The sequence below is a fragment of the Phoenix dactylifera genome, chromosome 11 (assembly GCF_009389715.1).
Source record: "Phoenix dactylifera cultivar Barhee BC4 chromosome 11, palm_55x_up_171113_PBpolish2nd_filt_p, whole genome shotgun sequence".
NCBI classification, from domain to species: Eukaryota; Viridiplantae; Streptophyta; class Magnoliopsida; order Arecales; family Arecaceae; genus Phoenix; species Phoenix dactylifera.
In genome coordinates, this window is record NC_052402.1 from 13,815,708 (window position 1) to 13,842,766 (window position 27,059).

The 27,059-nt window shown below is 34.9% G+C and overlaps 2 protein-coding genes across 47 annotated transcripts in view; one reads left to right on the forward strand and one right to left on the reverse strand.

The window, feature by feature from the left end:
- Positions 1–2,457: 2,457 nt before the first annotated feature.
- LOC103715025 lies at positions 2,458–26,829 on the forward strand. Of its 42 annotated transcripts, none has more exons than XR_005513990.1 (8): positions 2,458–2,832; positions 5,647–5,771; positions 7,639–7,700; positions 15,456–15,536; positions 16,264–16,333; positions 17,497–17,647; positions 17,747–17,852; positions 26,501–26,829. XR_005513990.1 is itself a non-coding variant. In XM_039131697.1 (3 exons), exons 1-3 carry the CDS (start codon positions 2,536–2,538, stop codon positions 15,463–15,465), a joined length of 369 nt encoding a protein of 122 aa, XP_038987625.1. In that variant the 5' UTR covers positions 2,458–2,535; the 3' UTR covers positions 15,466–15,536. The 42 variants fall into 42 exon arrangements, 2 of the variants coding, with proteins under 2 accessions (XP_038987625.1, XP_038987626.1); XR_005513989.1 differs by lacking the exon at positions 5,647–5,771 and adding an exon at positions 11,127–11,212 and having other exon boundaries at positions 17,502–17,647; XR_005513980.1 differs by lacking the exon at positions 5,647–5,771 and adding an exon at positions 17,300–17,397 and having other exon boundaries at positions 17,484–17,647.
- Positions 12,446–27,059, reverse strand: part of LOC103715026 (MADS-box transcription factor 23-like) — a 30,841-nt gene continuing 16,227 nt past the window's right edge. Inside the window, exons 3-9 of one of the 5 annotated variants that reach the window (XM_026807666.2) lie at positions 24,010–24,088; positions 15,472–15,533; positions 13,362–13,461; positions 13,231–13,272; positions 13,060–13,143; positions 12,775–12,929; positions 12,446–12,691 (exon numbers count right to left, since the gene is read on the reverse strand). In XM_026807666.2, coding sequence (XP_026663467.1) covers positions 12,637–12,691; positions 12,775–12,929; positions 13,060–13,143; positions 13,231–13,272; positions 13,362–13,461; positions 15,472–15,533; positions 24,010–24,088 — 577 coding nt within the window. In that variant the 3' untranslated portion in view covers positions 12,446–12,636. Of the gene's footprint in view, positions 13,144–13,230; positions 13,462–15,471; positions 15,534–24,009; positions 24,089–27,059 lie in introns of all 5 variants that reach the window. The other 4 variants (XM_026807667.2, XM_026807668.2, XR_003387156.2 and 1 more) reach the window with 4 other exon arrangements.

A 27,059-nucleotide genomic window follows, 5' to 3' on the forward strand; every position in this document is an offset into this window, starting at 1 on the left:
GAGTTCGTGCTAACAAGCTTGACAATTTTGTAGAAGAATTTTAGTATTGACCATAAATTTGTAGCTAATGATTTTTTTGAATGTTGAAGGTGATGGGTTTGGGTATTGATGTAGGATTTAGATGCTCTGAACTAATATTAATTTTATTTAATGGATGATGAAATTAGATATTTAATTATTATATTTTATTGTAATGGATTTGAAAGCTAAAAGTAATGTTGGCACGTCATGTTCTGGATCTGGGGTACAACAGAGACCGGTTCATTGATCAAGATTCCTCCCCAAGTCCTTCTAATGCTCCCTTCCTCCCCCACTCCCCACTGCCAAAAGAAACGCCAGAGCTTCTCTCTCTAATAGCTATCTGTGTAATGTTCTCTACTAGAGTTGTACAATGAAAATTTTGAGGCATTAATTTGGGAGAGAGGGGTATCGAATGGGAGAAGAGGGAAGGGGAAGGATTGATGGGGAATGGAAGAAGGGAGCTGGGGAGAGTTGGAAGGGAGTGATGTTTTGGTTTGGGCTGGTCTTTGGTTGGTGCTTGTGACATCATGGATTCTGATGAGTGCCCCCTCTTTTAGTACGGTCGTGCTCCATGGCTTCCTTCCGATTGGTAACCCTCAACAAAAATTAACGGTATTTTAATCATTTCACTTTTAACCTTTACAGTTTTAAGCAGATGATTGGGCTACATTATAATAATTTTGAAGCTCTAGAAAATTTAATCGACACTTTTTTTAACTTTTGGGACCTAAATATATTCGACCCAAAATTGGAAGGATGCCTCTGTAGTTTACCAAAGAAGATGGTGGTCCAAGATGGTAGTAATCAGCATTTACCTCGATTTAAGTAGTTAACTTCAAAATTATATTTCTTTCACCGAAAAATGACTGGATTAATTTTACTAAAAAAATGACTAATTGCTTTCATATGACATGGATGATTCAATCTTAATTTCAATTTTCTTAGGAACAAGACTTAACAATTGACAAGTGAAGAACAGAGCATTAATAAAAATCTTATGCAGCAGACCTAAGATTGTCATTCTCAGCATGCACCTTGATTTGAATTTTTAACTTCCCAATTGGATTAATTTACTTCTTTGTTTTGTTTTTTTCAGATATAAGAACTATTTTCTTTCACATCACATGCAGGTCTGATCACAATATCAATTAGATATAGCATGTGTTTGGTGACATTTACAATGATGTTAAGACCAAAGATTACTCCTCGGTATGTACCTCAATTTAATTTCTTCACTTAAAAATTAGGTTTCTTTTACTAAATAATTACTTTGGATTGTTTTACTATAAGATTAGGTTATAACATGTCTAGTACTGACCTTCAGTTGCAAGTAACTTGATCTTAATGCATCTGCATGAAACCAAACAACCTATAAAACGAAGCAGCTATTTATAATCGATGCAAACATAATTTTACTTATGGTCCTCAAATCTATTAGAATGAAAGAAAAAAATTGATATAGCCAACCTAACTAGTGTGAAATTAAGACTTAATTAAATCAGTTTTTTTTTTTTTTTGTTAAAACGGTTGACTTACACAAATCTAGTATGAATATATTTCTATTCTAAAAATCAGAAAATAAAATATTTCAAAAAAAGAATAACAAGACAGCATCACCCATTCATAATATAACCTATTCTACTACTTCCCTCACAGTAAATATGTCTCGCACATGCAATCAAACTTTTATGCGAGTCTGAATTTTGCCTCGCAGTAAATATGACTCGCACTTGCAAGCATTAGATACCATGCACCTAGTCCAAAAGTGAAACTTTCCCTTGCAAGCACGTGCAATCCAGCTTTTTCTGCGAGTCCGAATTTAGCATCGATTTCTTGACTCGCACTTGCAATCTCTAGCATTAGGTGCAATGCACCTAGGCCAAAAGTGAATATTTCCCTTGCAAGTGCGAATTTAGTATCGATTCGTTCGCTCCGTGATGCCCGTTGAGGAAAGGCAGGGGACCACAGTCGCCTTAAAAGAATCCAACCATCCCCCAATCGTACGGATAGAGGGATAAGCGTATCTAATGGTATTTTTTAACCTACATTCCCACTCGCCGACAACACCCACGTGTCGACGAAGCAAGTTGGCACGTACCATACGAAATCGGGCCCCGCTTGCCAGGTGGAAAGCGCGCAGTGGGGGCACGCGTTACTACCTGTTCAACGGCCAACACGTATTCAATAAAGCAGCGAAACGAGCGCACCGGGTCCGCTTCTCCACCTCGATTATAATACTCCGCAGGAACCCTCCATCATCATGGCATCGCCCAGATATTTTCCCACAGCTCGATCCCCTCCCTCGGGAGATGGACCACGTGGAAGGCATCCAGTACACCAGCTGTCACCCTGCATCGCTCCTGGGTAACACTTTATCGATTCCGTGGATAAAATACCTTGAAGTGTGCACCATTTCCGTTTCAAAACTTTCGAGGGTTATAAAGAAATAGAGGCGGCGATGTGGATGGAGATCGACCGCTGCTCTCCTCCATTTATTTATACCCTTGGGAGCACATGACCCCCCGAGATATTTTGGCGTCCCTTCGGCTTTCCCTCTCCATTCTCTTCCGGTTTTTGGATCCAATCTCTCTCTCTCTCGGCATTCTTGTAGAACGTTTGATACGTCGTTGCTCTGGCTTTCGCTTCTTGTTGGATCGGTTGTCGCGGTTATGCGTGAATTTGCTGTCGGATTGTGGCCGGAGGGTCGATCAGTTTGAGTCTGAGAAATGGAAGAGAGAGAGAGAGAGGGAGAGGGAGAGTTATCGAGAGGATCTGAGGGTGGAAGTCTTTAGCCTCGGGAGGGGATCTCAGGTAAAGAGGATTTCATATATATGTTGACTTCAGATGTGCTAGTGCGAGATTAAAATTCGGTTCTTGAATATGTTATGTGTTTCGTTGTTATTGATTTGATTTATTCTCGTTCGCTTCTTTTGGTTGTGATTTTGGTGTGGCTTGAGTTAATGCATCAACCCCCTTTTCCCCTCTCGAAAGGAATAATGGCTGAACTTGCTTTCTTTATTTCTTCTTCTTTTATCCCTCTTGCATGTATATAGGATCAACCAATTCCGTCATGTTACCCTTTGAAGAGTTTCCAATTCCGTGACAAGCTAATCTCCTTCAACCCCTATATTACTACTTTCTCTCTCTCTGTGTGTGTGTTACACGCACGCACAAAAAATTCTTTTGCTTTATCTGTTGTTAATCTAATACTATTAGTGTTATCTGTGCACCACAATGTTGAGCAACCAACTAGAGTACATTAATAGATGTATTATGGGCTGATTGCTGTGTTCTTGATAGAATTCTTTAGCCATAGATTGGCTTTTGTGAGCTAGTATATTGGCATAAATTTCATTGAGTGGGTAGTTCCATGTGCTTATTTTTTGCTTTAATTAAATTTACTTTGAAACCTGATTTTACTTAAGCATGCAAGTTTTAGTGAGTATCAGTTACCAGTACTGTTATGGAGTGATTTTAAGACTTGGCTGTATGGATTAATTAAAGATGACCTCATAGAAAACTATTGCCACTTTGAGAGCTAGTTGTAAACATATTTGGACTTTGATGGGTCATACCTTGATTTAGAAAGCCAAACCTTTTAGATTAGATATTGCCTTTTTCTTAGGACATGTACTGTCGGACACTCTTCTTGTAATGTTCTCTAAAGCAACACTAAATTTATTTGTTCATTTCATACATAACCGTCCATAGGTTACATGCATGACATCATTGCATGTCAATGTCACACTCAATAGTCATGTTCACACACTAAAATTGGTGGGTAACCCCTTTTACTAACACTTAGTAGTAGCATGGCTATTGTCAGATTGCTGAGTAACTCCTGGCAATTGTTGTTTGGATAAAATTTCTGTTTCATTATTTTATAGATGTACTCACATTGAAGCAAGAATATTACAGCAAGAGATGCACATTTAGGATCTTGTTGACCACAGCTAGCAAAATCTTAACGTACTAACCATGTTGGCCTAAAATTTGGATTTGTATCTAACATTCATCATGCATAGTACGGCGCAATGACAACTTTAAAACACATATTTTGTCAAGATGGGGAGCAAAAGATAAATCAATTTGTAATGCAGTTTTTTGTAAGTGATGGAGGAGGAGGAGGAGGCCAGTAATGCCTTCCATCCTGAGGGATAAGGATAATTTCTTGTCTACACATTCAAAAGGATAAGTTATGGTCAGTAATCCTCCATTATGTATGTTTTGCCTAATCTATAAAATGAGTCAAGGTTCAATGGTGAATTAGATCTAAATTAGTATGTTATACATGTTTTGGCTAGAGCTGATCATGGACCGGGCTTGGACACAAGAAATATCAAATTTTACATAAGCTTAGCCCGAAGCCCGATTAAAAATGAATAGAGTTTAGATCCGAGGACCAGCCCATGATCAGCTCTAATTTTGGCTAATCCATAAAATGTGTAAAGGCTCAAAGTGAATTAGGTACAAACTAGTTATATATTTCAATATTTCTATATGTTGTTGTGTCTGAACTTGAAAAACTGGCAGATTTATCAATCTTTTGTGTCTAATAATCATGGTCAGTCGACAGAACTAAGCAAGGTTAATCAAGAAGGTATATGTTTAAAAGATTTCATTTCAAATTGTTCTACTGTGAAACACCAAATATTTTGTTGGTTATACTGAGATAGAAGAGACACATTAATTGCCTATGATATAACTGAATAACTTTGATGGTGTCAAATTCTGATATATTATTTATGAGGTAGACGGAAATTGACATGTCAAAAATAGGAAACATCATACTCTTCTCAAGAAGGTGCCTCAACACAGTGGGAAGAATCTAGTCTACCTTCATCGTTAACTTAGGCATCTTACTCTTGGACCAGCCAGAGCTACTATTATTTTGAATCCTTGCTTGGTGGAATGAGAAATGAATTTAAAAATGGTGCATAAACTGAATTCAGAAACACTTAATGTAATAAAACTTTGAAGAAAGATACACGAATCTAAGAAGCAACTGTGTGGAAATGAGACATGGTTCAATAGCTTTTCTTTTGAAAAAAAAAATCATAATTAATTAATCATGATAAAAACCTCAGAAACTCATCTAATATGACAATGTTGGTCTAATATAAGGGCAATTTCTCGTATCATATCTCATGCAAGTCTTGGATTTAAGAAAGGGATGACTCACAATATCAATTGTTAGGTTATATGATGTGTTGGCCTTATGCTTTGAAAATGGATGTTCTCATTATATTCATTAAACCTTGATAGAGATACCATAATAGATTATAGACGTTCAATCAAACAATATGTTCTCATGCTTGGCATGCCAATCTTAAAATAGAGCCATTTTTTGAATGTTGAAGCTTGTTCCATTTCAATTTATAGCTCAGATTGAATGATGCGTAGATCTACAAATTGAAGATGGTAGTGAATTGTTATTTGTTTTGAATCTGATTTGGTTGTCATTTGAATTCAACATGAATTAGTCAAACTATATAATTTTAAGGGACTAGGAATCATTATATGCATCCATGAATAACCCCAATTACTCATCTTTTCTCATACAATCAATCTTATTCAAGTTCTCTTCTATTCTTGTGTGTGGTGTGTCATTGTGAGACAACTCAGAATGGTAGTCTGTGGAAGGAAAACTTGGTGAGGGGCAAAGTCTTTAACTGAAGTCCCACGAAGACTAACAATGTGAGGTTGAGTGTTGATAGCACAGAGGATGTGCAAGACCTTCATCCTTGTTGGTATAACTTAACCTTTAATTGCTATATATTATTATCCTTGACTTTATTGTTGTTTTGCTTGTGTGATTGTTTTTACTTTAATCTTTATAGGAAGAGAAATCTACCTGAACTTTCATGAGATTGCTATTAAAGGAAGTTGTTCTTGGTTGTTATCTCACTATTGCAACCAATCTTTCTACCTCTATTTGTGTGGTAGGACGAGGGCTTCTTGGATTCCAAGCATAGTTAAATCTTGGCTTTGTCTTACTTGCTAGCAACTGTCATGCATGAACATTGGCCTGAAATAGCAGACCTTTGCATTTGTTGCATGACAAAAAAATTTGCTTGATTGTTTTTTCAAAGCATTTTTGCTTGCTTCAAATTAGATTCCTTTCTAAATAATATATTTAAATAGGAAATTGTAATTGTGACCTAGTAACATTTGATTCCTCTAACACAGTTATCTTGTCCTTGTATCCTCAAAGAGTGAAAGCAGGCTTTGAGTTAAAGTTGAATTGGATTTTAAATTTCTAATATTTTGTAATCCAGTCCTTCATAAATGTCTTTTGTAAACAATGTCAAATTGGAATTGTTGGATGAAAGGCGATAGCATTTGATCATAAAGGAATAGAGGGGATTGGTTGTAGTGAAACCCTATTTGATGCTTAATAGAGGGGATTGGTTGTAGTGAAACCCTATTTGATGCCTAATATCTAGACATTTGATGCATTGGACATGTCAGCCGTGCAATATACAGAAGACACTGCAATTAGAAGCGGTAATTTGAGTTAACGTCCATCTTTTGGACACTTTTAATCTTTAGATGCGAGGCTTTCACTATTCTATTTTGCCCCATTTTATGTAACCATGAATGACCCTATTGAAGATCTCAGAGCATTGTGTATTGTGAATTTGAGAAGTATGTTGAATATACGGCTTGCAAAAATGCACTAAATAGTGGTATCCTTTTGGAAATTGATTTTAATTTTTCAAGAGCTTCAAGCTATCAGCTCGGCCACTAGTATCAAACAACCACTTGATATCCAATGTTTGACATAGTTTTGGAGTCAAATGAAGTTAATTCTAACCTCAATCTAAATTTGAGATGACTAGCTTTGATTTCCTAGTGACGAAGGGAAATATGCTTAATCATTTCCATTTAAGGTCTCTAACCTAGGTGTTGATGCTTTTACTAAATTGCTAGTAGAAATAAAAGATTGTTTATCTAGATACAAGATGACATGATCCTTGGTGTGGTTCATCCAGTGAGAACATTATGCCAATTGATATGTTGAGAACATCACTATCAAAATGTTAGGAGGTTCAGATATATTTTCACCCCCAATTATAGAAACAAGTTGGAGAACAACTCTAATCAAAACAAGGACCATCAACCATAGTGGATTAAATCGAGTGGTTGACCTTATAAAAATATGTAACATCTTAGATATAGGGGAGCTTCATAGCTCGTTACTGACATGGAGTGTGTCTAGAGATAAAGGTGGAATTTCCCTCTTTAACCCAATCCTCACTGATGGAAATTCTGACAAGGCCATGCAGTTGGTGGAGGCGATTTTCCTTTAGATAGCTAGGAAGCCAAGTTCTTGAGTCAGGCAGTTCTCAAATAGATTGTTGTCTACTTGCCAACCTTCTATGAAGATTGTTACTCACACCACTCATGTCTAATGCACAGAAACTAAACATGGTCAAAAAAATTAATTAAGTTGTACATGAATTAGTGGTGGTTATTGGTCAAGGTGGCAACTGCATAACTTGCAAGAAATTCAATAAAGAACTTAATGGAGTTTACAGTTTTATTTGCATGGTAATTATTTGTCAAGTTGAATCTATACTTTCGTTGGACTAAACTATTGATTGTTTTCACCAGTCAATGCAGGTGGACGTAACAAGCTCGAGGCGGCAACTGCATAACTTGCTAGAAATTCAATGGTACATCTATTTTCCTTGAAGGCCTTAACATGCTAGTCCATTAAATACAATAATTAGAATCAGGATATTTCTATCGTGACCTACAAATGTCAAAACTTTTGAACTTTTTGGTAAAAGAGTATGTCTAGGGCACTCGATGGTACCTCTCAATTTGGTTCAAGCCTATGGTTGAAAATTGTTCAAGGTTACCTTGCTAAAACCATTCAGAAATTTTAATTGATAGAATAATATGATCAATTTGAAATGTATGAGAATGTATGATTACTAAATGAAGATTCAATACTTTGTTATCTCAACGATTATGTTTTCAAAAACCAACTGGTTTGGTGTCTACATTGTGAGCTGGAAATTTGATTTCATGGTCAACATTTTCAAATATATGCCATGAAAATGAACCATTCATTAACTTTAGCATGGTTGACCACATGCAGCTATATGCACTATTATTTAAATTATTACATTAGTTTCTTATGTTATCGTGGCGAAAATAAGTTGAGGGATGCCAAATACTTATGCCAGGAATCATTTAATGGAAATTGCTTATTTTTTTTCTTTTGGGTGAGCTAATGAAAAGTTTCATAAAAATATTAACATTGATAAGCACATTGTTGTTCACAAATCTCTCTTTGTACAACTAAGAAAGTTATGGATGGCTTTGAGCAGATGGCATAGAGCGAGAACTGTATAAAGCAGATTATTGTTGATGTATGCGAGATAAACACAACTTGACATGGAAAAGTGAATTAAGTTTTTCAGTATGAGGAATTCTTTTTTATTTTTGTTTTTTTTTTGGGCGGTTTTTTGCCTTCTTATTTAAAATGAATTTTTGATGTTAGGAGATAATTCTTTGGAAAAGTTAGCTGATATATGTTGACAAGGTACGTCGTACCTGTCCAAACCGGATGGTACAGGGCGTACCAACACTTGGTGCGCCAAAAAAGCCCTATACCATACAATACCGACACTGTGCTAGGGTGGCACCGGTACGGGCTCCAGTACCGAGATGGCGAATCTTATTTTTGACTTATGATGGTTTTTCTTATTATAATATTTTGTGGCATCTTTATTAGGCTGCAAACTGCTTCATGAATCAACCCTTCTTTGTGATGTTGGTGGCATCGTTTTGTATCTCCACCTGCTAATCTGATGCATTCAAATGAATGTCCTGACTCCACCTATTCTTTCTAGATGCGGAAGTAAACATTGTGGTATTTATGTTGTTTATCAGTTGTATACACTTGTATTAATGAATTTCAAATGTGTTAGATGCATGAAAAATTTGATATTTCTGGTTCCCCATGACTTTCATAAAGCTGTATGTTTGGTAGCAATAAGCATAAAAACCATCAATCTCTAAAGGTTTCATGGTCATTTGGTCTTTTTTTTTCCCCTTCCCCTCTGCTTCTGTCTAAACTTTTGAACCCAAAGTTTTTCTTTTGTGATGTGATGTTTGCACCTTGAAATGTCACTTTAGTCTTCTGTTTCTTAGAATCTCTTTTCTAATTCCTACCCATGTCCTCTCTTTTTTTCTTTGCTTTACCTATTTTGTCCATCCTCATGTTTAGTGGATAACGTTTGGATTTTGATCAGCCATTTGTGCTTTTTCAGATATTATAGCCTGCTTAAAGAGTACACATGTTATATGCTGCTATTTGTTGTTTGCATATTTCTCATGGGAATACCTTCTTTGTAGATCTATCTTATTTTGCTCTTTCTGATCCTATTTTCTCCTATTGTTATCAGTCTTATATTGCTTTGACATGCTGTTTCCTTGTTGATCTTCCATTATATAAGACTGCATATGTACCTGTTTATGAACACTTATGCCATTAATACTGCATGGTTCTCTGTTTTCTCTACAGCTGAGGAGCCCAGCTCTCTGGTAACTCCTACTGGGCATGACTATCTCGTGATTCGAGACTCATATACCAACTTTCACCTATTTTTATTTTTATTTTTTTGTAGTCATCCACAAGCTGGGATTACTCATCAGTACCATGATATGGCTAATAAACTTGTTCATTATTGCACCCCGAGACATGTGATGTTGTTCCCTTCTCATGGGAAATCCTATCTCCTGCAAAATAGGTCTACTAAACTATATTTGAATTGGTAATTCATATTTGGTCTGAGAACTATGTTATAGATTAATGAGACTTTGCTCCTGTTTCCTGGATGATTATTTTGTGGTTCTGGATAGTTGTTGCAGCTCTGCAACCAGATCTTTTATTACCAAGATATAAGTGATAAATCTCTTCATGATAAATGTTCAAGTCGAGTTTCATATGCTTCCTCCTTATGGTCTTCTACATCCTCAACATGTTTACAGTTCTTGTTTGGCAATCTAGGTGATTATTGTGGTAAGACTATTCTATAGTAAGCATGACAATGATATGTTTATCCACTTTTCTACCTAAGGTGAGACTGGAAGGCATTATATCTTCATTGGTAGTTTGATGAGAATGATCTTGGTCAACTTCCTTTCTTGCTTGGCCTTGAGTAGGCCTGTATTTGAAGGACATTTTGTGGATGGAAGTCATAAATATGAGAATGTCCTGTTGAAGATCACCAATACAAACTACTCGGGGTTTAAATGAAAACTCTATCAAAGTTACAAGAGATTTAAGGTTGAGAATACATCAAGACATAGTCAGATTTGGCATCAATTATATCCTAATTTCTTAAGAATCTTAAGAATCAGACTGATGGCTCAGTTGGCCTTTTTATGAGAGATGCCTAAAATTGATTTTTGCCATCGAGAAAGGACCTAAGGACAAAGTTGGATTTTGTGTTTTTTTGGTAATTAAATGAAATTTTGGTTTATTGGATTATTGGTTGTTATCAATGGTTAGAATTGATGCTTTGTTTAGTTTATAAAGTTCCTTGTTGACTACAGAAACAATCTTACATTGGCCTTTTGTTGTAGAGATGATTGCTGAGAGTTAAGTATTTAGTGAAGTTTTGAGTGTTCTGGACTGGAACTTTTCCATGTTTGTTTTCTTCTGTCCTCATTCCTTCTCTTATTCTTTTCCACCTTAATTTCCTTGAAGAGCTGTCTCCTGTTCATGTTGAATTTGCTTAGGGATATCTGCTTTCTTGTCAGTAATCCTTTTGAGATCACTGCTTGTGCTCACTTGACGGACGAAAGTTTATAAGACTGCATGATTAGGAGTGCCTTCTAGCTTGTTGAAGCGCTGGGTATTTAGAATTATGTTGTTCATTTTCCATTCTAGTTTTTTGTTACAAAAAGGGATGATCATTACTCTATATGGTCGTTTGCATCTTCTGTTTTTCAGTAGCACCATTGTTGAAGTCCTTTTGTCTCATCCTTCACTACATCTCCATGCCTAGTCATATGTTGATTGTGTTAGGGATGTGATTGATTGTGTTACTGCATCTTCTTAGAGACTTTTATCTTCTATACAGTACAGAAGCAAGCTTTGAGTGGATGCTTGAGATATGGATAGAGTGTTGCACTACAGTTGAATCCTCTTTAGAGATGTCTACTGCTGGTACTTTCTTGTTGAAGTAGGCTTTTATTGGCACATCTACCAGTATTTATTGCAAGGACTAGTGTTATTGAGATGGAAAGAAATGCAAGATATCATTACATGCTTTGCTAGTATTCTCCTCTTATGTTGCTCAAACAGTATTTGCTGCTATTATAAATTATTCATTATCTTTTGTTGCTTTACTGGTTGTGTGAACCTTTGCCAAAATGGTTTTTGTTTTGGGCACACAACCCGACATTATTACAAGAAATCCAAGATTTCATGAACATTCTATCCAGTTATCAGTGCAGACCTCTTATCTTCCTTCTGGTAGGAGGCATTATTGTGTAATAGTAATTGTCTTTTGTTGCTTGCTTTACACTTCCTAAATAAGCACCAGTAGTCATGTGCCCTTGAAATTTATGTGTACCACCATGTTTTATGTTCAGGATTCCAATTTTATATGGTTCGTTTCTATGTTTTGCATCAAGGTGTAGTGAACCGTGCCGAACCAGCTGGTTCGAGGCGTATTGAATTGGACTGATCAGTTACTGCATGGTTCAGGGGTTCTCGTCAAAATGATAACCTCCTCCCCCTCCAGATGCTTCAAACCCTTGCCTCCCCTCTCTTTTGAATTTCAATCAGGTCATGTGGTTACATAAAAAAAATTGTTTTCTAGGAAGGCCCCTTCTTTTATGCTTTATAGTAAGGCAAATTCTGCAGGAAGAAATCTGCTGCTTCTGTTATCGTTTTATATATTCATGAGAGAGATTTATTGGTATGGCTGCATGACCGTGTTGCTCCTTATCAGCATATTCTAGAAGGGAGAGTAAATCAAGCATTTAAGGAAGTTCATTTGAAGGGCGCGACATTTTCTTATGTATAACCTACTAACTTGAATTCAGATGGAGTTGGTTTTATAATTTCAGCAAAATGATTTAGCTTGCTTGTATATAACTCTGTTGGGCTGGAGAGTAGGGATGCCTTTCCACCTTATTCTTTCACTAATGGTGAATAAAATAGTTTGTGCAGATTGTCGTGGTTGCATAATTCTCATGATTTTTGGTACGTGACAAGTGAAAAACTTGTTTTCAGCATACAGTCCATCTCTAGGCATCAATCCTCTCAATGTAAGCATCATTAAGGCAGTGATAATCCCATATGCCTGCAATGTAACTTGGGAGTTTCTTGATCATATGGCTTAATGACTAACTTAAAACATGGTAATACACTTCTAAATAGGCAAATCATTGATGTTTGAAGCTCTTAAACTGAAATTCCTGGCGCAGTCATCACCTTTTTATAGTAACACAGATTTACAGAGTAATTAGTTATTCTGATTATTTTACACCATTTTTGGGAAGTAGATCCTTATCTTCCTTGTACACCACAGGTTATCATTAATAACATGCTGTGGTGACCCTTAGAACTACACTGACAAAAGATCACAAGGAACAACCCATGATTTGTGCATCGTCTTGTCTATGCAATTGAAGTCGGCTGCAACATTCAGCGAAATATTCTATGATTAAACTAGTAATTAAAAAATATTATTCAGTTTGAGTTTAGGAAAGAAAAATTACCCTGGCTTTGGTGCTGCTGCTTGCGCTCCATCTGTTTGCAATTGTGGCTGGCTTAGTTCGAGATGAATGGGTATATTTACATCCTCTGTGGCATTAAAACCATATGGAGTAATTGGACCTTTATCAATGCCATTTACGCCCCTTGTTGCATAAACCTGAGATGCAAGATTTAATGCTTAGCTTGTGCTATACCTGCAACTTACATAATTTACCATGGTCGAAAGGATTTCATTACAGAAGTCTCTGTATGGATGTATCAAGTCTATTCGTTCTCTTATTCAGTACCTTCTTCTGTAATTCCATGTTTTCTTGACGAATGAGGTTTACCTTCTTGTATAGTTCCATATTTTCTTCGTGAATAAGGATCCCCTGTTATGAACCAGTTAAATGTTAAGCAGTTGATATTCATCACCTAAAACTTAGAAGAGGAGATGTGGTAAACACGTGTTTTCCAACCTTTCGGTTTAGATCTTGAATTTCATCGATCAAAAGTTGGTCCTGTAGAAGCAAAAAATTAATACGTTGAAAATGGCTATTGTTAGAAAGGACAGCAAATCAATATTGAATGAGGCAAAGATGACCAAGACCTTCTTCATTCGGATACCACGTAAGCTCATTTCAAGTTGGTTCTCTAGATTTTGTAGATCTTTGACACTTAGGCCAGAAAGCTCTTCTCCCAACAACTGCCTGCAATCATTGAAATGTTGTTGTGTATGCCTTGCTATGCCAGTTATATATTTCTATTTAAGGTATGTTTCAAATGATTTCTCTCAATTTGATATTAAGCACTTATTTGAGCTTTGCTTACACAGAGACATAACCATGAGTTCAGTTTGGGTTTTGGTGCATGATGGACTTAATCTTCTTATGGTTGGACATTAAATGTTGTCAATTGTAAATATGAGAGTTTAGGATCTAGATGGATATTGTATATGTAGTATCGTCTTTAGAACTCTTTTCTTGTCATAGTGTCTGGTATATTGAGTGCACCGAGTATCGCTTGGGATACAAGTGGGAACTAAAGACTCATGGTTATTTTGTTGCGATTTCATCAGTCACTACTTACTATTGCTATAGACCTAGCCATCAGATAAGGTTTTTTGGAGACCTTTGTTTGTGTTTCTAAAGCTAGTCAATAGCTAATTTCTCTGATGAAGACCTTAGTCGCTCTAGGTGGACAACATTGGGGATGTATTTTGGTGTGGGAGTGGAAACAGACAACTAAGAAAATCTAGGATGTCAAACTTCCTAGGATGCATCTTTGTAAAATAATTTGAGATACTACAAAATAAATCTAACCATTTCTTTGTATTTTAAAGAAATACAAGTTTTGATCAAAAAATTAATACAGTTATCCATATGAGATTAAACTATAGTTTTTTTTTTTTAAAAAAATAAAGAATGCAGAAGTACAAGGTGCTTAATTGAAGAGAATGGAGTGGAACATTATTTGGATCTTTTCAGAAAAGTGATTTTCTAAAGGTGATATGCATTTACAAAATAATGGTGTTTACCAAAAGTAGAAGTTACAAAAAAGAAAGCAGCAGCAGAAGAAAGAAAAGAAAGAGACTATAAAGAGATGAAGAGATGCACTATGGAAGATTAGAAGGGATATGAGCCCCTCCTAAATGGGGTTCTGTTATTTTGGTTTTGCACAAATCCCTACCATCTAAACTAGTTTAATCACTTTATTCTCAATTATGCTACTTCACCTCCACTAATATACTTTTTTTTTAATCAGTTGTTGTTTCCCAGGCATATGTGGACACCTAGACCAAGAAGCATCTCTTTGTTTTGTTACACTGGCTCTAACCTTATTAGAAATATTTTCTTTTTCTTCATTGTTATCAAAACTGAGAACTTGGCAATGTTCATGCACTTTGATTAAGATGTTGTTGCTGTTATTTCAATGAATTTGTGCTTCTTTCATTATCATTTCTGTTGATGTTGCTCTACAGTCTCTATTTTTGTCCTATGGGTTTCTAGAAATGTCTAATTATATTCATCTGCTGTATTTAAGATACCTCATTGTTTTTGAATTGCGGAATAATAAAGTGAGATAGAAATTCTACAATTATAGAGAAAATGCTTTTACTATATTTCATAGACATAGTCTTATGGTCTTAAGAACTGATTTTTGGAGCGGTACGTGTGATGTGTGAACCAATCCCCTTCGTTTTTCTTGTGCTGGAATGATACATTTTCTTCTACTACATTTGCTTCATATAAGCTTTTCTTTTTCTTTTTCTTTTTTTTTTTTGATACGATAGGTGAGAAGACTGCTAATTATCTAGTTCATTCTAAAGTTACCCACAAACTTGAAATTGTTATCTAGACTTCAATAATACTCTCTTTTAAGTATTAGATCTTAGTATGTTAGATATTTAAGTAATTTATTGTTGGAGACATTTTATCCGTCTGCCATTGGCATTTCTGATACTATTAATCAGCTTGACTCTTAGGGCATGTGATATGCTAGTGCCTCTGAAGTGGAATATGTCATTTCTAGTGTCACATTAAAATAGTATTATATATGTTACAAGATGATGAATAATTTTTAGCCTCCATATGTCATGTCACAACTTCCTGAATTTAAACCACTTGGCAGAAGTAACAATATGCTTATTTTGAGATGAACGCCTTCTGAGAAATAATGCCTAAAAAAATCTTATTTTATGCAGGGTGAAGTGAGCATACCTATGACTTTCTTGCAAGTTATGCAGTTGCTGCCTCAAGCTTGCTGCCTCCCTTTGCCAGAACTAGTGAGTACAGTGGATAAAGTTTAGCCTATGCAACAGATTCTTTTAAAATACTATATTACTGCTATGGAGTGATTATGTATTACAGTAACCAGGTTCAATAAAGAAACATTCTGTTAGATCACTTATAATCTGAAGTTTGTTCCTCCAGTTTTTCATCAAATCTATTACAAATCCAGTTTCAAAGCATCAAGGTTAAATACTTCTGAACCTCTACTAGATGACTTACTGCTGATGTAAACTACAATTTCTCAACTATAACTTTTTGAATCCTTATTGTTATGCATGCATGCTGTAGTGATCTTTGAATGCTCCTGTTTAAATAGTTGATGAGCTATTCTGATACTTTTGGTGCTTTGCCTAACATCTGTTGCATAACCACCCACCCAGTCCCCAACAAAAAAAGAAAAAAAGAAAAAGAAAAATCAACACACAAAAGAAAAAAGGAAAATAATATATTTGATAAGGAGACTGTTGACAGGAAGAGGGGAGGAGGATAAGATTTGCATTTAAATTATTTGTATGATTTATTCATGTTGCGTGACTAATAAATGGTGTAATTTCCGCATCATTATTATGGAATGTAGAGGCAACATTCAAAAGCTTCGGTATCTGGTTTTACGTTTGTTGAATATTTAAACATTACATGATTTCTGATTATAGATTCAACATTTTGATTGCACTGCATTAATCTTTCTAAACAATCTAAATTTTCTTAATTACATCACAGAAAGAAGTCTCAGGATCAAGTTCTTCAAAAAGTGGATCCTAAGCTTGTACTCAGCACCACATGACAGCAGGTTCTGTAATACTTTTCTTTATTAATGGGCTCAAACCATAGTATGCTGTACCGTATTGAACCAAACGATACCGGATGCACCGTACCGTACCAATTCGGTACCCGTACCGGTACTAGTGGCGTACCGACATTCGGTATGCCAAATAAACTGCATACCATACCGTACCGACGCTATATTAGTGTGGCATCGATACGGGGTCCGGTACCGAGATGGCGAACTTGGCTCAAACACAACTATCCCTAAAGATATGCAAAAAGTTATAGCAAGCAAAAGAGATACAAGCAAGCACGAGAAATAGCAATAAAATATTTATTTTACATGGCTACCTCCAAATTATGCATCTAAATCAAAAACATATTAAATTTCTTCACTAGAAATGCCATGACCATTTATAATGGGAAGGCAATTCCTTTCTCTTGGATGGAAGCATCCTGCACCTCCTAGGAAATTGCTACTCCACGTGAAAGCTGCATTTGGTTGTGGTTTGTGGAATAAGTCAACCTAGATGAAATTGGTTTAGTTGGTCCTGACCCTCGTTCTTCCAAAATAAAATACTCCACACTATAATGTGCAATATTTTTCTTTGCTTAGGTGGGAAAATGGCTTTACAAACTTTTTAAAAATACTTGTTTTGATTTCCAAATAAATGGTCATTTTTTTACCATTTGACAAGTTAAAATGGAACAAATGGGCTAATGGGACCTTTGTTCCATTTACTCTTCTTTAACCCGCAACCTGTTGTAGACTAAGAGAACCATATGAGAACCTAACTCAAGAGAAACCTCAAGATGGACATGAAGTTGCAATGCATAGTTTGTTAACCTTGACAAAAAACAATGAGAGAATGCCTTCATCTAACCTCCCATAACCATTTCTTCATTTCCCACGTCATTTGCTTTGTAATCTTACCTCCGCTTATCTCACAATCCTAAATCTACATTCTTTTATTTCTCTCATTTTGATCAGTCATTCCTATGTCGTGAAACATATTCCATAGTGGGAGTTACTCATTGGCACCATTAATTGGATCAAGTACTCCATATGCAAAGATTAGTTTGCCAAAGGTATTTTACACCACAGGTTCTAATTAATATAGATCAAAGGGAACATATGCCACATGGCTTTTCCATAATATACAGAAATACCACAGATGCTTTTTTCAGGGCAGATGTATGGACAAAATGCAACCAGCAAATCAACATGGAGAAGTGTAGGATGACTTATTGAAAGAGGGAGAGGCACGATGCCTTCATGTTGACATGCTGTAACTACATTCTTCCTTGGACAAGAAGCAGGTATGATCGAAAAATAAAGGTATTGAAAATCTGCCTTCTTGATTCTTCCTTCTTTTGGTGTTGTAATGTTGGAAAGTACGAGTTTTTGGATAATTCTGAATATGTTCTATGATGTCAGATAGCTTGGATTCCATTGACTATCATCATAATTCATAAGACCTTCATGAGGTGGAAGATCACATGGATGACGAAGACAATGATTGGGACTTCTAAGGCCATCAGAGGTACTTTGATATTTTGAAGAGGTTTTATGTTTTACTGCATATATTCAGAGAAAAGAGAATAATGATTACAATTTTTTATGCTTGCAAATTGTTAATCGATAACTTCGTCTAATTTTGAGACACTTGTACTTATCATTGAAAATTGGAGATTCAAGATTGAAGTGCTCCAATGACATCTTAATTATCCAAATCATAGGTTGTCATATATGATGATCGAGAGCTTGGATTTAGTTTCTGAAGATCTTCTATGAAAGTTCACTCTGAAGAGCTATAGATACTGGCTCCATTTATTTGTAAATAAGAAAATTTTCTCATCAAGCTACCTTGGTTATTCTTATTAAAATTTCATAAACAAATGTCCTGATTTTGTTGTTCTAAATGAGACTTAAGCAATAGCATATCATAGGGAAATTGCCCTCCCCCGCTACTCATCTTGTTAATGATATGGTTCCTAAGGGAGCTTGGAACCTAAAAGTTCCCACAAGTTTCTCATTTGCAAATAAAATGAGTAAAATTTGTAAAAAAGATAACAAGAGGATGAAAACTACAATAACAGATCAACCATATAATCGATTGGTCTTTATAAGCTACGACTTAGTTTTTTTTTAATTTATTTCTTTTTTTTTGTGAGAAACATGGTGGCAATGACACCATCTGCTTCAAACACAGGACTTCTATCAAGGAGGAGAGAGGTGTCAAGCAGCTGACTCAAGTCTAGCAAATTCAACTGCAAAATGTTGTCAATTTAATTTACAAAATTTGGATTTATTGCCATTTCTTGTGGTCTCCATGTGATGTTCTTTTCCTAAGAATATTCATTGCCAATCCAAGGAATGTACTAACCTAATTAATTGTATTTGTTGATTTAACACAGTTTGAATACTAATATTGGAATTCATTTTGAGGTCTAAATGACTAAGAGATACATAAAACTCATGGGGCAAAAAGCAAAACAAGATTGCAAATTCCATGCATTAGAGAATTCTTTAAAGATGAAAATGAGTTTACCATCAATGGTAACTTACCATTTAAGGCAAGGTTTGCCATACCAGTTGGTACTAGTGCATGCCAACCGTACCGTACCATACTAGTATCGAACCAATACGTTGTACAAAGGGTGCACTTGGTATACCAAACTGGCTCCTATACCAGAGTACCAACACTATAATAGAATGGTACCGAGGGGATGTCTGGTACCGAGATAGCGAACCGTGATTTAAGGGTTGGAGAATCACACTAAATGATGATAAAAGTTCGATTAGTTTTAAGCTATGTCAATGAACTGCACCATCAAGATTTGATTAATCACGTGAGGCCAGAGGAACATATGGATGCAAGTTGAGAAGGGTTGCCAAAATAATAAGAGAATAAAATAATTTGCGATACAGAAAAGAACTAATCAAAGTGATGAGGAAGGGGGAGAGTAGCAATATAGATCCATGTGTTTCAAAGCCTTTTTTGCTCTTGAAAATCAAGTGGCCTTTAGAAACTTGCTCGTTAGCTCCTTAAAAATTCACCAAAGCCTCCTTTGAGCTTCTTTTGATCCAACACAGGGTTGACAAAGAATTTGTCATGCAAAAGCTGACAAATAATATAGTGGTAAATTTGATTGTATAATGAATAAGTTTCATTAACTTGTAATTTGAAGAACTGGGGATTAGAAAGATAGATCTCAGACCTCCACACTGACCTAGGACTCTTTGAGACCTGAGAAATTCTTTAAAAAGACATTAAAAATTATTGAAAACAACTCAAGATTTTGTTAAAATGATGATCTATATTGATGGAATTACTAAACCCCAATTGGTGAAAGAACCATATCTCCTCCACATAGTATCAATATTCTCCAAGCTATTGAAAAATTTTCAAATTTCTCTTACTATTCCATATTTGAACTGTTTTCCATACTATTCCCTGTAGACAAACAAGTTCATAATTAATCAATTGTTCTCAATTTTACATAAATTTTATGATTTATTGATGAGTTAATCTTGATTACTTTAAAATTCTGTGTTACAGACTAAAGATACAATCTATCATTGGGGATGGTGTTAGTTTGCTACCATTTATTATTCTCTCCTTCTAGTCCTTGTTTCTACATAATGAAAATTAAATATTTTAGAAATCTCACATTTATTTTATTTTTTTATATATGTTCCAGATTTTTGGTTATCCACACTCTTTCCTAATTTTGGTGAATTTGCCAGATATAGCCAAATTTTTCTCAATGCTGAACTTTTGACCATTGGCCCTCCATTTATTATTTTATTCATTTCTTACACCATTAAAATTTCTATTTGATAAACCTTAGTGCACTTTGTTGTATCTTTGTTATTGCTTGTTTGAAACCAGCTTGAACTTACATTTCTACCTACCACAAGGAGTCATGACTAGTTATGAATTTATGATATAAAATAAAATAACAAGTAAATTATGATAAATTTTAAAGGACAAGAGCTGATACTTGGGCATCTCTACACTTAGCCTTTTAATGTATTCGAGTCATTCATGATCTCACGAGCAATTCTTGTCACTTCTCATGAGCATCTACAAGCATTAAAGTTGTCTACTTGTCTCTTTTGCCGTGTCATCCGCCCCAGCATGAGCAATGTGACTTTTAGCAATTGAAGCTAGGTTGAACTTTATAGGCTTCCAATTTTCCTCTAAATAATGTATGACATCTTGAAGTCACGCAACTCTTGTACATCTCTTAGCTCTTCCACCAGTTTATTATTAATTTCTGTTTGTCATGCATTCTTTTAGCTATAGCCTGTATCATACCATGATTGCTATTAAGCTTATAAGTTGGACCAAGGCTTTAGATTAACAATCCAAATGTCTATTAAGATTGATGAACTAGTGCAACATGATAGAAAATAATTAATAAATTATAACTAAATTAAGACTTGAATTAGTAATTTAGCATCTTCGCGCATAGCTCCAAGCATGCTTCAAGATATCGGTACTAAGCCCTGTACCGATTTTGGCCGAGTTGGGATGATATCAAGACACTACCATCTTAACTCTTAGGATGGTTTGGTGTCCCAGTACCATACTATTATGTCAAATTTTTTGTTCAATTTTTATTTTTTTGTCCTAAATGAGTATTTGAATGATTATTGATATGGTTTTGAATCAACGAGTGCTGGCACCGGTGCCAATACCTCAAGGGTAGGTGGATCTTTCCTCCTAGTCGACTCATGCTTGGTACCGGCTGAATCGGTCTTGGTACTGGCTGATCCTGACTAGTTTGAACCAAGACGAGCAGGATGTCTCAGCCCATAAATAGATCGGTGTCCCACAGATGTCCTGGGTCCTGATTTCCAGTAACGGTATGGTACCAACCCTGCTGTCTCATTTCAGCAAGTCATACATCCTTGGCTCAAAGCTATCTCCAATTTGACAGGTAGTCCTCAATCAATGACCAATGCCCATACGTAGGCCTAGGGAAACGTTATGTATATTGAGTAACTATTGTGTTATACAATTGACTCTACATGAGAAGAAGTAGTACAATCCTTTTCTATAGGGAAAGTGAGCAAAATCCTAACCTAAATTGAAAACTGATTTTGAACCATGGATTATTAGGCCTTTGGAAAACAAAAATCACCACCATCAACTTTGCACCATGTTCACTCAATATTTATCAAAGGAAAACTCAATTATGGATTTTACACTTGTAAGTCCTGTCAATTGCCAAGTCCCAATTCTTGGTAGTTAATAGCTCTTGTAAAATTGTCATGGTTCTTCATCACAAGCTCTTGTTTATAGATTTTTAAGCTGTGGGTTGGGGTTATAGGAATGCATTGGAATGAGGTAGATGCTTTCATAGCATTTCCAATTCAAGGTCATCATTTCCTGGATATTAGACAGACCAACTCACTTCAAATTAGTATGGCCAACAATTACGCACCAAATTTGTGAAAGCCTGATGAGGCCTCAACCTTTGCTCTCTCCTAACAAGACTTGGGAAGATCAACTCATAGTGAAAGCAGCCCGGTCTTCCCGTCAGTTTCCACCCTTTGAATAAGATGGTCGAATTTACCTACATAGCAGTTAATAGTATACTAATTTTTTATGGTGAGTCAATGGTTCAAATCTCCAGTAGTAGGCAAAACTGGTTGACTGCCCATGCAAACATGTCTGGTCATGATTTTTCAGTGGCCTTATGTCTCCTGGAATAATCCTAATGTGGTCTTATTTCACTAGTTGCCTTTTTTCAATCTTGACTACTCAGTGGTTGTTAGGATTGCTTTGTTTTGCTTCTATAACTCTTCAACTTATAATTTAGGACACCTGAATGCATCTCCAAATCATTGCCAACAGATCGGTGTAGATTCTAGCCGTATAACTCTGGATGACCACTGTTGATGACTACAGAGTAACATTTTTATCAAGGATGATGAATAGCTCACCATCAAACATACTAAGAGAGAACATTTTACCACAAAAATGTCCTTATTCACTTTACTAACTAAATTCCCTATTTAGGGGATGATCTAGAATTCTTCCCCTCGACTTGTGAACAAGTGGGAGCCATTGGATGGTATGATACTTGACTCTGAAATACAGAAGCAGAAGCAGTGGTGTGATCATCCAACTGAAAAGCTGCTAGCCAACACTAGTAATGATTGAGATTACTGGCTATTGGTAATTATCCATGATCATAACTAGCAATCAGCAATTAACTATACCAACCGACAAGTAGCAATCTTGTAGTAATTAAGTGTGACAATCAAGCAACTAGCAGTACCGCCCACTTAATGGTTGATGGTAATGGCTACTATATGGTTGAAAAAAAAATGATCAAGCTTCCAATATTAAAGTGAATTAAAAAGGAATCAGTTTGAAATAGCTAGCACCATAGCAGCATCAAAAAGTGAGAAATCACATCTGAGAAGACATAGAATGACCATATGCAAACATGCACATAGTTTGGTTCACAAACCACCATGCTACTTTCAGAGCTAAGAAAGTAACAAAAATTACTTAGGGATGTAAAATTTATAATGAGATTGAGGGTATAAAACATGTATAAGTAGAACTCTTGCAAGTAGATAAATCATTGTTAAAATTATGTTATCTTCATCTCTTGCTTCTTGCAATCATAGTGTCTAGATATCAGACTTAGTTGTGAATTAGTTTAGTGTTCTGCTTTGTATTTTAGTCCATGTAGCTTAGCTTTAGACTACTTTGATTTAGGAACTACACATAGTACTCACATTTTACCCAATATAACCAACAACTATAGATTTTTTCCTTCAATTCTAGGTAATTCTCCATTTTCTCCACTTTGTTTATTCTATTTTGACATCAAGATCCTATTTCAAATATTTTGATCAATTAAAAATTGATTCATAGACTATTTGGTTTGAAATCATGAAGGTAGACTTGTAGTTAAGCATGAAAGATGTCTGTCACTAATCTTAGGCCTCATTACTCTTGACCTTGCAATTATGTAGCATAGCTATGAGCAGGGATCTTGTGAAAGCTCTTATTAGTGACCAAAATTGTTTGGGTAAAGGAGGAAGACTCCATCTATGCCAATCTATGACTCATAGTCGGACCTGGATAAACTAAATTTTCATATGCCAAGAATGATACTTAGAGTGAACTAATTCTCCACTCCATAAATAGACTTTTTCAAGGTGGTGATCTAAAACAATTATGTTTGATACTTTAAAGCTAGAAAAATTGTTAAGATTATTCTAATATGTGAAGATCTGTCTATTACAACCATCCAAAAAAATATACCTTGGTATGCTTAAAAAAAAAAGTCAGATAATATGTATTTTTAAAAAATCTGTATTTGGTTTCCTTATTGAATGATTACTTAATTAATTATTGTAAACATAGCCCCTTTTTTTCATGTTATTTGCTTGAGCTATGAATGAAATTAAGAGGACATTTTAGGGTGTGATATTTTCAGAAGAGAAGTATATAAATTTGAGCAACAAAAAGAAACTTGAGCCTAAGCAGTGCATGTTCGAGCTATTTAGTTGCATTTTTGCTTGAAAATAGTGGGAGAACCATAAAAGTCAAGAATCTAATGTCAAGTGGTTGTATTGGCTAATTGTAAAAGCATGAGTTAGAGAAAAGATTACAACTTTAAACTATTTAGGGGATGTAACAAAATATACTTGTGCTTAAAATGTACCTTAGCCTCTGAACTAGCATTCATAACTAGATGATGCTCCTCTCGGGTCTTGTTGTAGCGTTCTATCACTGACTTCATGCTAACAATAAAAGGTTTGTTAGTTTATTATTTCAAAATCACAAGAATCGAGATAAGTATGAATGAAGATAATCATATCATTATCATTGTGAAAAGATAAATGAATGGTTACCTTCTATATCAAAATGACAAAGATGAAACGAATATTACAGAAAGGAAATCTCTATGACCTTTTTGTTTTTAACACATAGAAGTAACTTTTTTCCCAACATAATGCTTTTTCATGTAAAAAATGCTGGCATAAAAGGAAAATTGTAAAAAAAAACACTAGGATGGTGTATAATGTTATATTTTATCAAATTGATTAGAGCACAAAGATAAAGTTAAATACAAGTATTAGGTCTCACTCAATATTGGCTCATACATAGTGTCCTATATCGGACTGGTGCTCAACCAAGTCCTAGGATGGGTTTATGACTCTGAGCCATAAAAATAAGTGTTCTTGGTGCCGAGCTGATCGGCTACCAAGTGGGATAGGAAACTTATTTCATCCAAGACTAACCAGAACGTAGTTAGGTGACTCCTTATTGTTTTTTTCTTTCCTCTTTTATTGCATTGGATCATGGGGAGGAAGAGGAAGGGAGAAAAAGAGGAAGAAGAAGAAAACTAGATAACAAATTTGTACTAGGACTCGCACAATGTCATAAACCCAACCATAGGCTTAAAAACTCACCTAAGCCTAAAGAAACATTTGAAAAAAAAATAAAAAAAAATATCAAACCAAAAAAGAAAGACAAGAAAGGAAAAAAATTGAAATTCTAATATAGTATTGCTATTCCCTACTTGAGGATTTCTATGTATGATAAACATACAAATATCATTTATGATCATACAAGTTGTAATCTAAAATGTATTTAAAAGATATATGTATTAAAATTTGCAATTGAAATGCAATTAGGCGAAGAAAAATATATTTCAAATGCTATTTAGAAGTAGTGAAACTTGCAATTCAAAATCACTTTTAGCTTTTCAAAATTTGTATAGCTTGCCTAAAGTGCAAAGACATTACATGCATCTTTTTGGAGCATTTACCATATTTCTTTTGATACAACTTATCTTTTTTCTTCCTATGATTTCAAAATATGTTTTAAACATTTATACATAATTTAAAATAAATAATTTTTTTATGAAAATACACTACCTATCATGGAAAATAGTATTTAATAATCTAACTTTAGAGCTATGTTTCAACTTATTAAATTTTAAATATCTTGTAATTAATTCTAAAATAATTTAAAAAGTTTAAAATTATACTAGAAGTTATTATTTTATTTAGGGCTTTTATAGATTGGCCCCATGTGCACAACATGTAAAAAAATCAATCTCAAATTAATGTCTTTTTGTTGGATTGATTAAAAATTGTGAGGGCCTCGAAACTAGCGGAACCTAAGCATGTCCAGGTTGCATTCATTGTACCCCAAATTTTGGTAGCATGCGCACATTATTGGTGTAAGCATGATATCTTTCCTCTAGAAATTATAATTTTAAATATAAATTAACTTCTAGAAAATTCTGTTTTTAAATAGATAGCCTAAAGAATATTTTGGTAGCTTTCTAGATAGGACCTTTCTTGTCTGCATTTTCTGAAAATCTTCTTTAGCAAATGCATAGCTTGGGTTATTTTCTAATTTACATAATTTGGGTTTTGGGGGTCAATCTAAAATCCCAAAATTCATTAATTTTGAACTTGGATTCATACTTTGGGCATCGAGCAAGTGAACTGAGAAGGTTTAATCTCAGCTTTATGGAGGTTTTCCTTAATTTTACCGACTACTCTTGAATTAGTGTTTGGATAATTGATGAAATATAAAAAAGATAAAATTAAGAAAATTATCTAGCTGGAATTAGTTTCTAGCTCAAAAAAAAAAAAATGGTTATGGTTTTGTCAATCCGATATGGTACTTACCTGGTGGTTTGCCCTAGACTACTTGTTACTTCGACTCTTTATGGTAATAGGTATGATCAAAGTTAAAATTCTATTAGCATGCATATTAGACTTGTCCAAATCAGGCCAAGTTTCTCAATTTTCTCTGCAAATCTAGTGGATAAGGACATTTAACAATGGCAAAATAATAACTTCCAGTGATAAAGCTTGAAGCCATTACTTTTGATTCATGAATGTTTGGTGAATAAGTCCTGAATAAATTATAAACATTTAATAGTTCTTTTTAAATTAACATAATGCATAGTATCTGTCAGCCAAAGAAAAAGTTGAGTGGTTTTAAAATTCATAATACTTTGACAAAATATTGTTACTATGTTGCTAATGAAGTTGCCCATGTTTTGATTGTAGGAATGCTTATAACTTACGAGTGCCTAGATTATTGCCTGGGAATTGTAAATAATACTTCATATATTCCTCCATATTAAGTATAAGCTTCATCTAAATATAACTGATGATTTTCTTGTGCAGGTTTACGAGTTCATGAGATGCAAGTCAAATAATATGCCGGGATAAATTTTTAAAGATCGGTTTATTGCCTTTTAGAATGGGTGTCTCTAATTCCCAAGTTCTTCTTCAAGTTACTACCTCAATTCGGCTTAAGCATAATATCTTAGTCTCCTGAACATGTGTAGGATTGGATAACTGGTTTGTTCTAACAGGGACCAAGTCAAATCAATGATATTGCATTAATGTATTTGTTCAATTTTTGAGACATTCTCCGCACATTAATTCTATAGTGTGGGAAATCAAGGTTCTTTATTGAAATGAAACAATTTCTTTCATATTTGATTGGATAATTTATGCTTGACAAGGTTCCGAGTTATTTTTCTGACTCATACTCACTTAATCAGAAGCATCTAGGCCTTCCAAGCATGCATAACATTATGTATTTATTAACAAATATCAGCTGTTTTTTTTCTAATAATAATTCCAATCAAACATGAACTAGAGTCATTAAGTTATATGCTTTTCTTTCCTGTTGCTTCTATGGCACCTTAAGCCCAATAATATAGCTAATGTTATTGGA

Bases quoted from the DNA above. Each gene is read 5' to 3' on its own strand.
- LOC103715025 (XM_039131697.1), top strand. From the start codon at position 2,536: ATGACCCCCCGAGATATTTTGGCGTCCCTTCGGCTTTCCCTCTCCATT. The intron at 2,833-7,638 runs GTAAAGAGGATT...TGTTTTCACCAG, and splicing joins GCCTCGGGAGGGGATCTCAG to TCAATGCAGGTGGACGTAAC.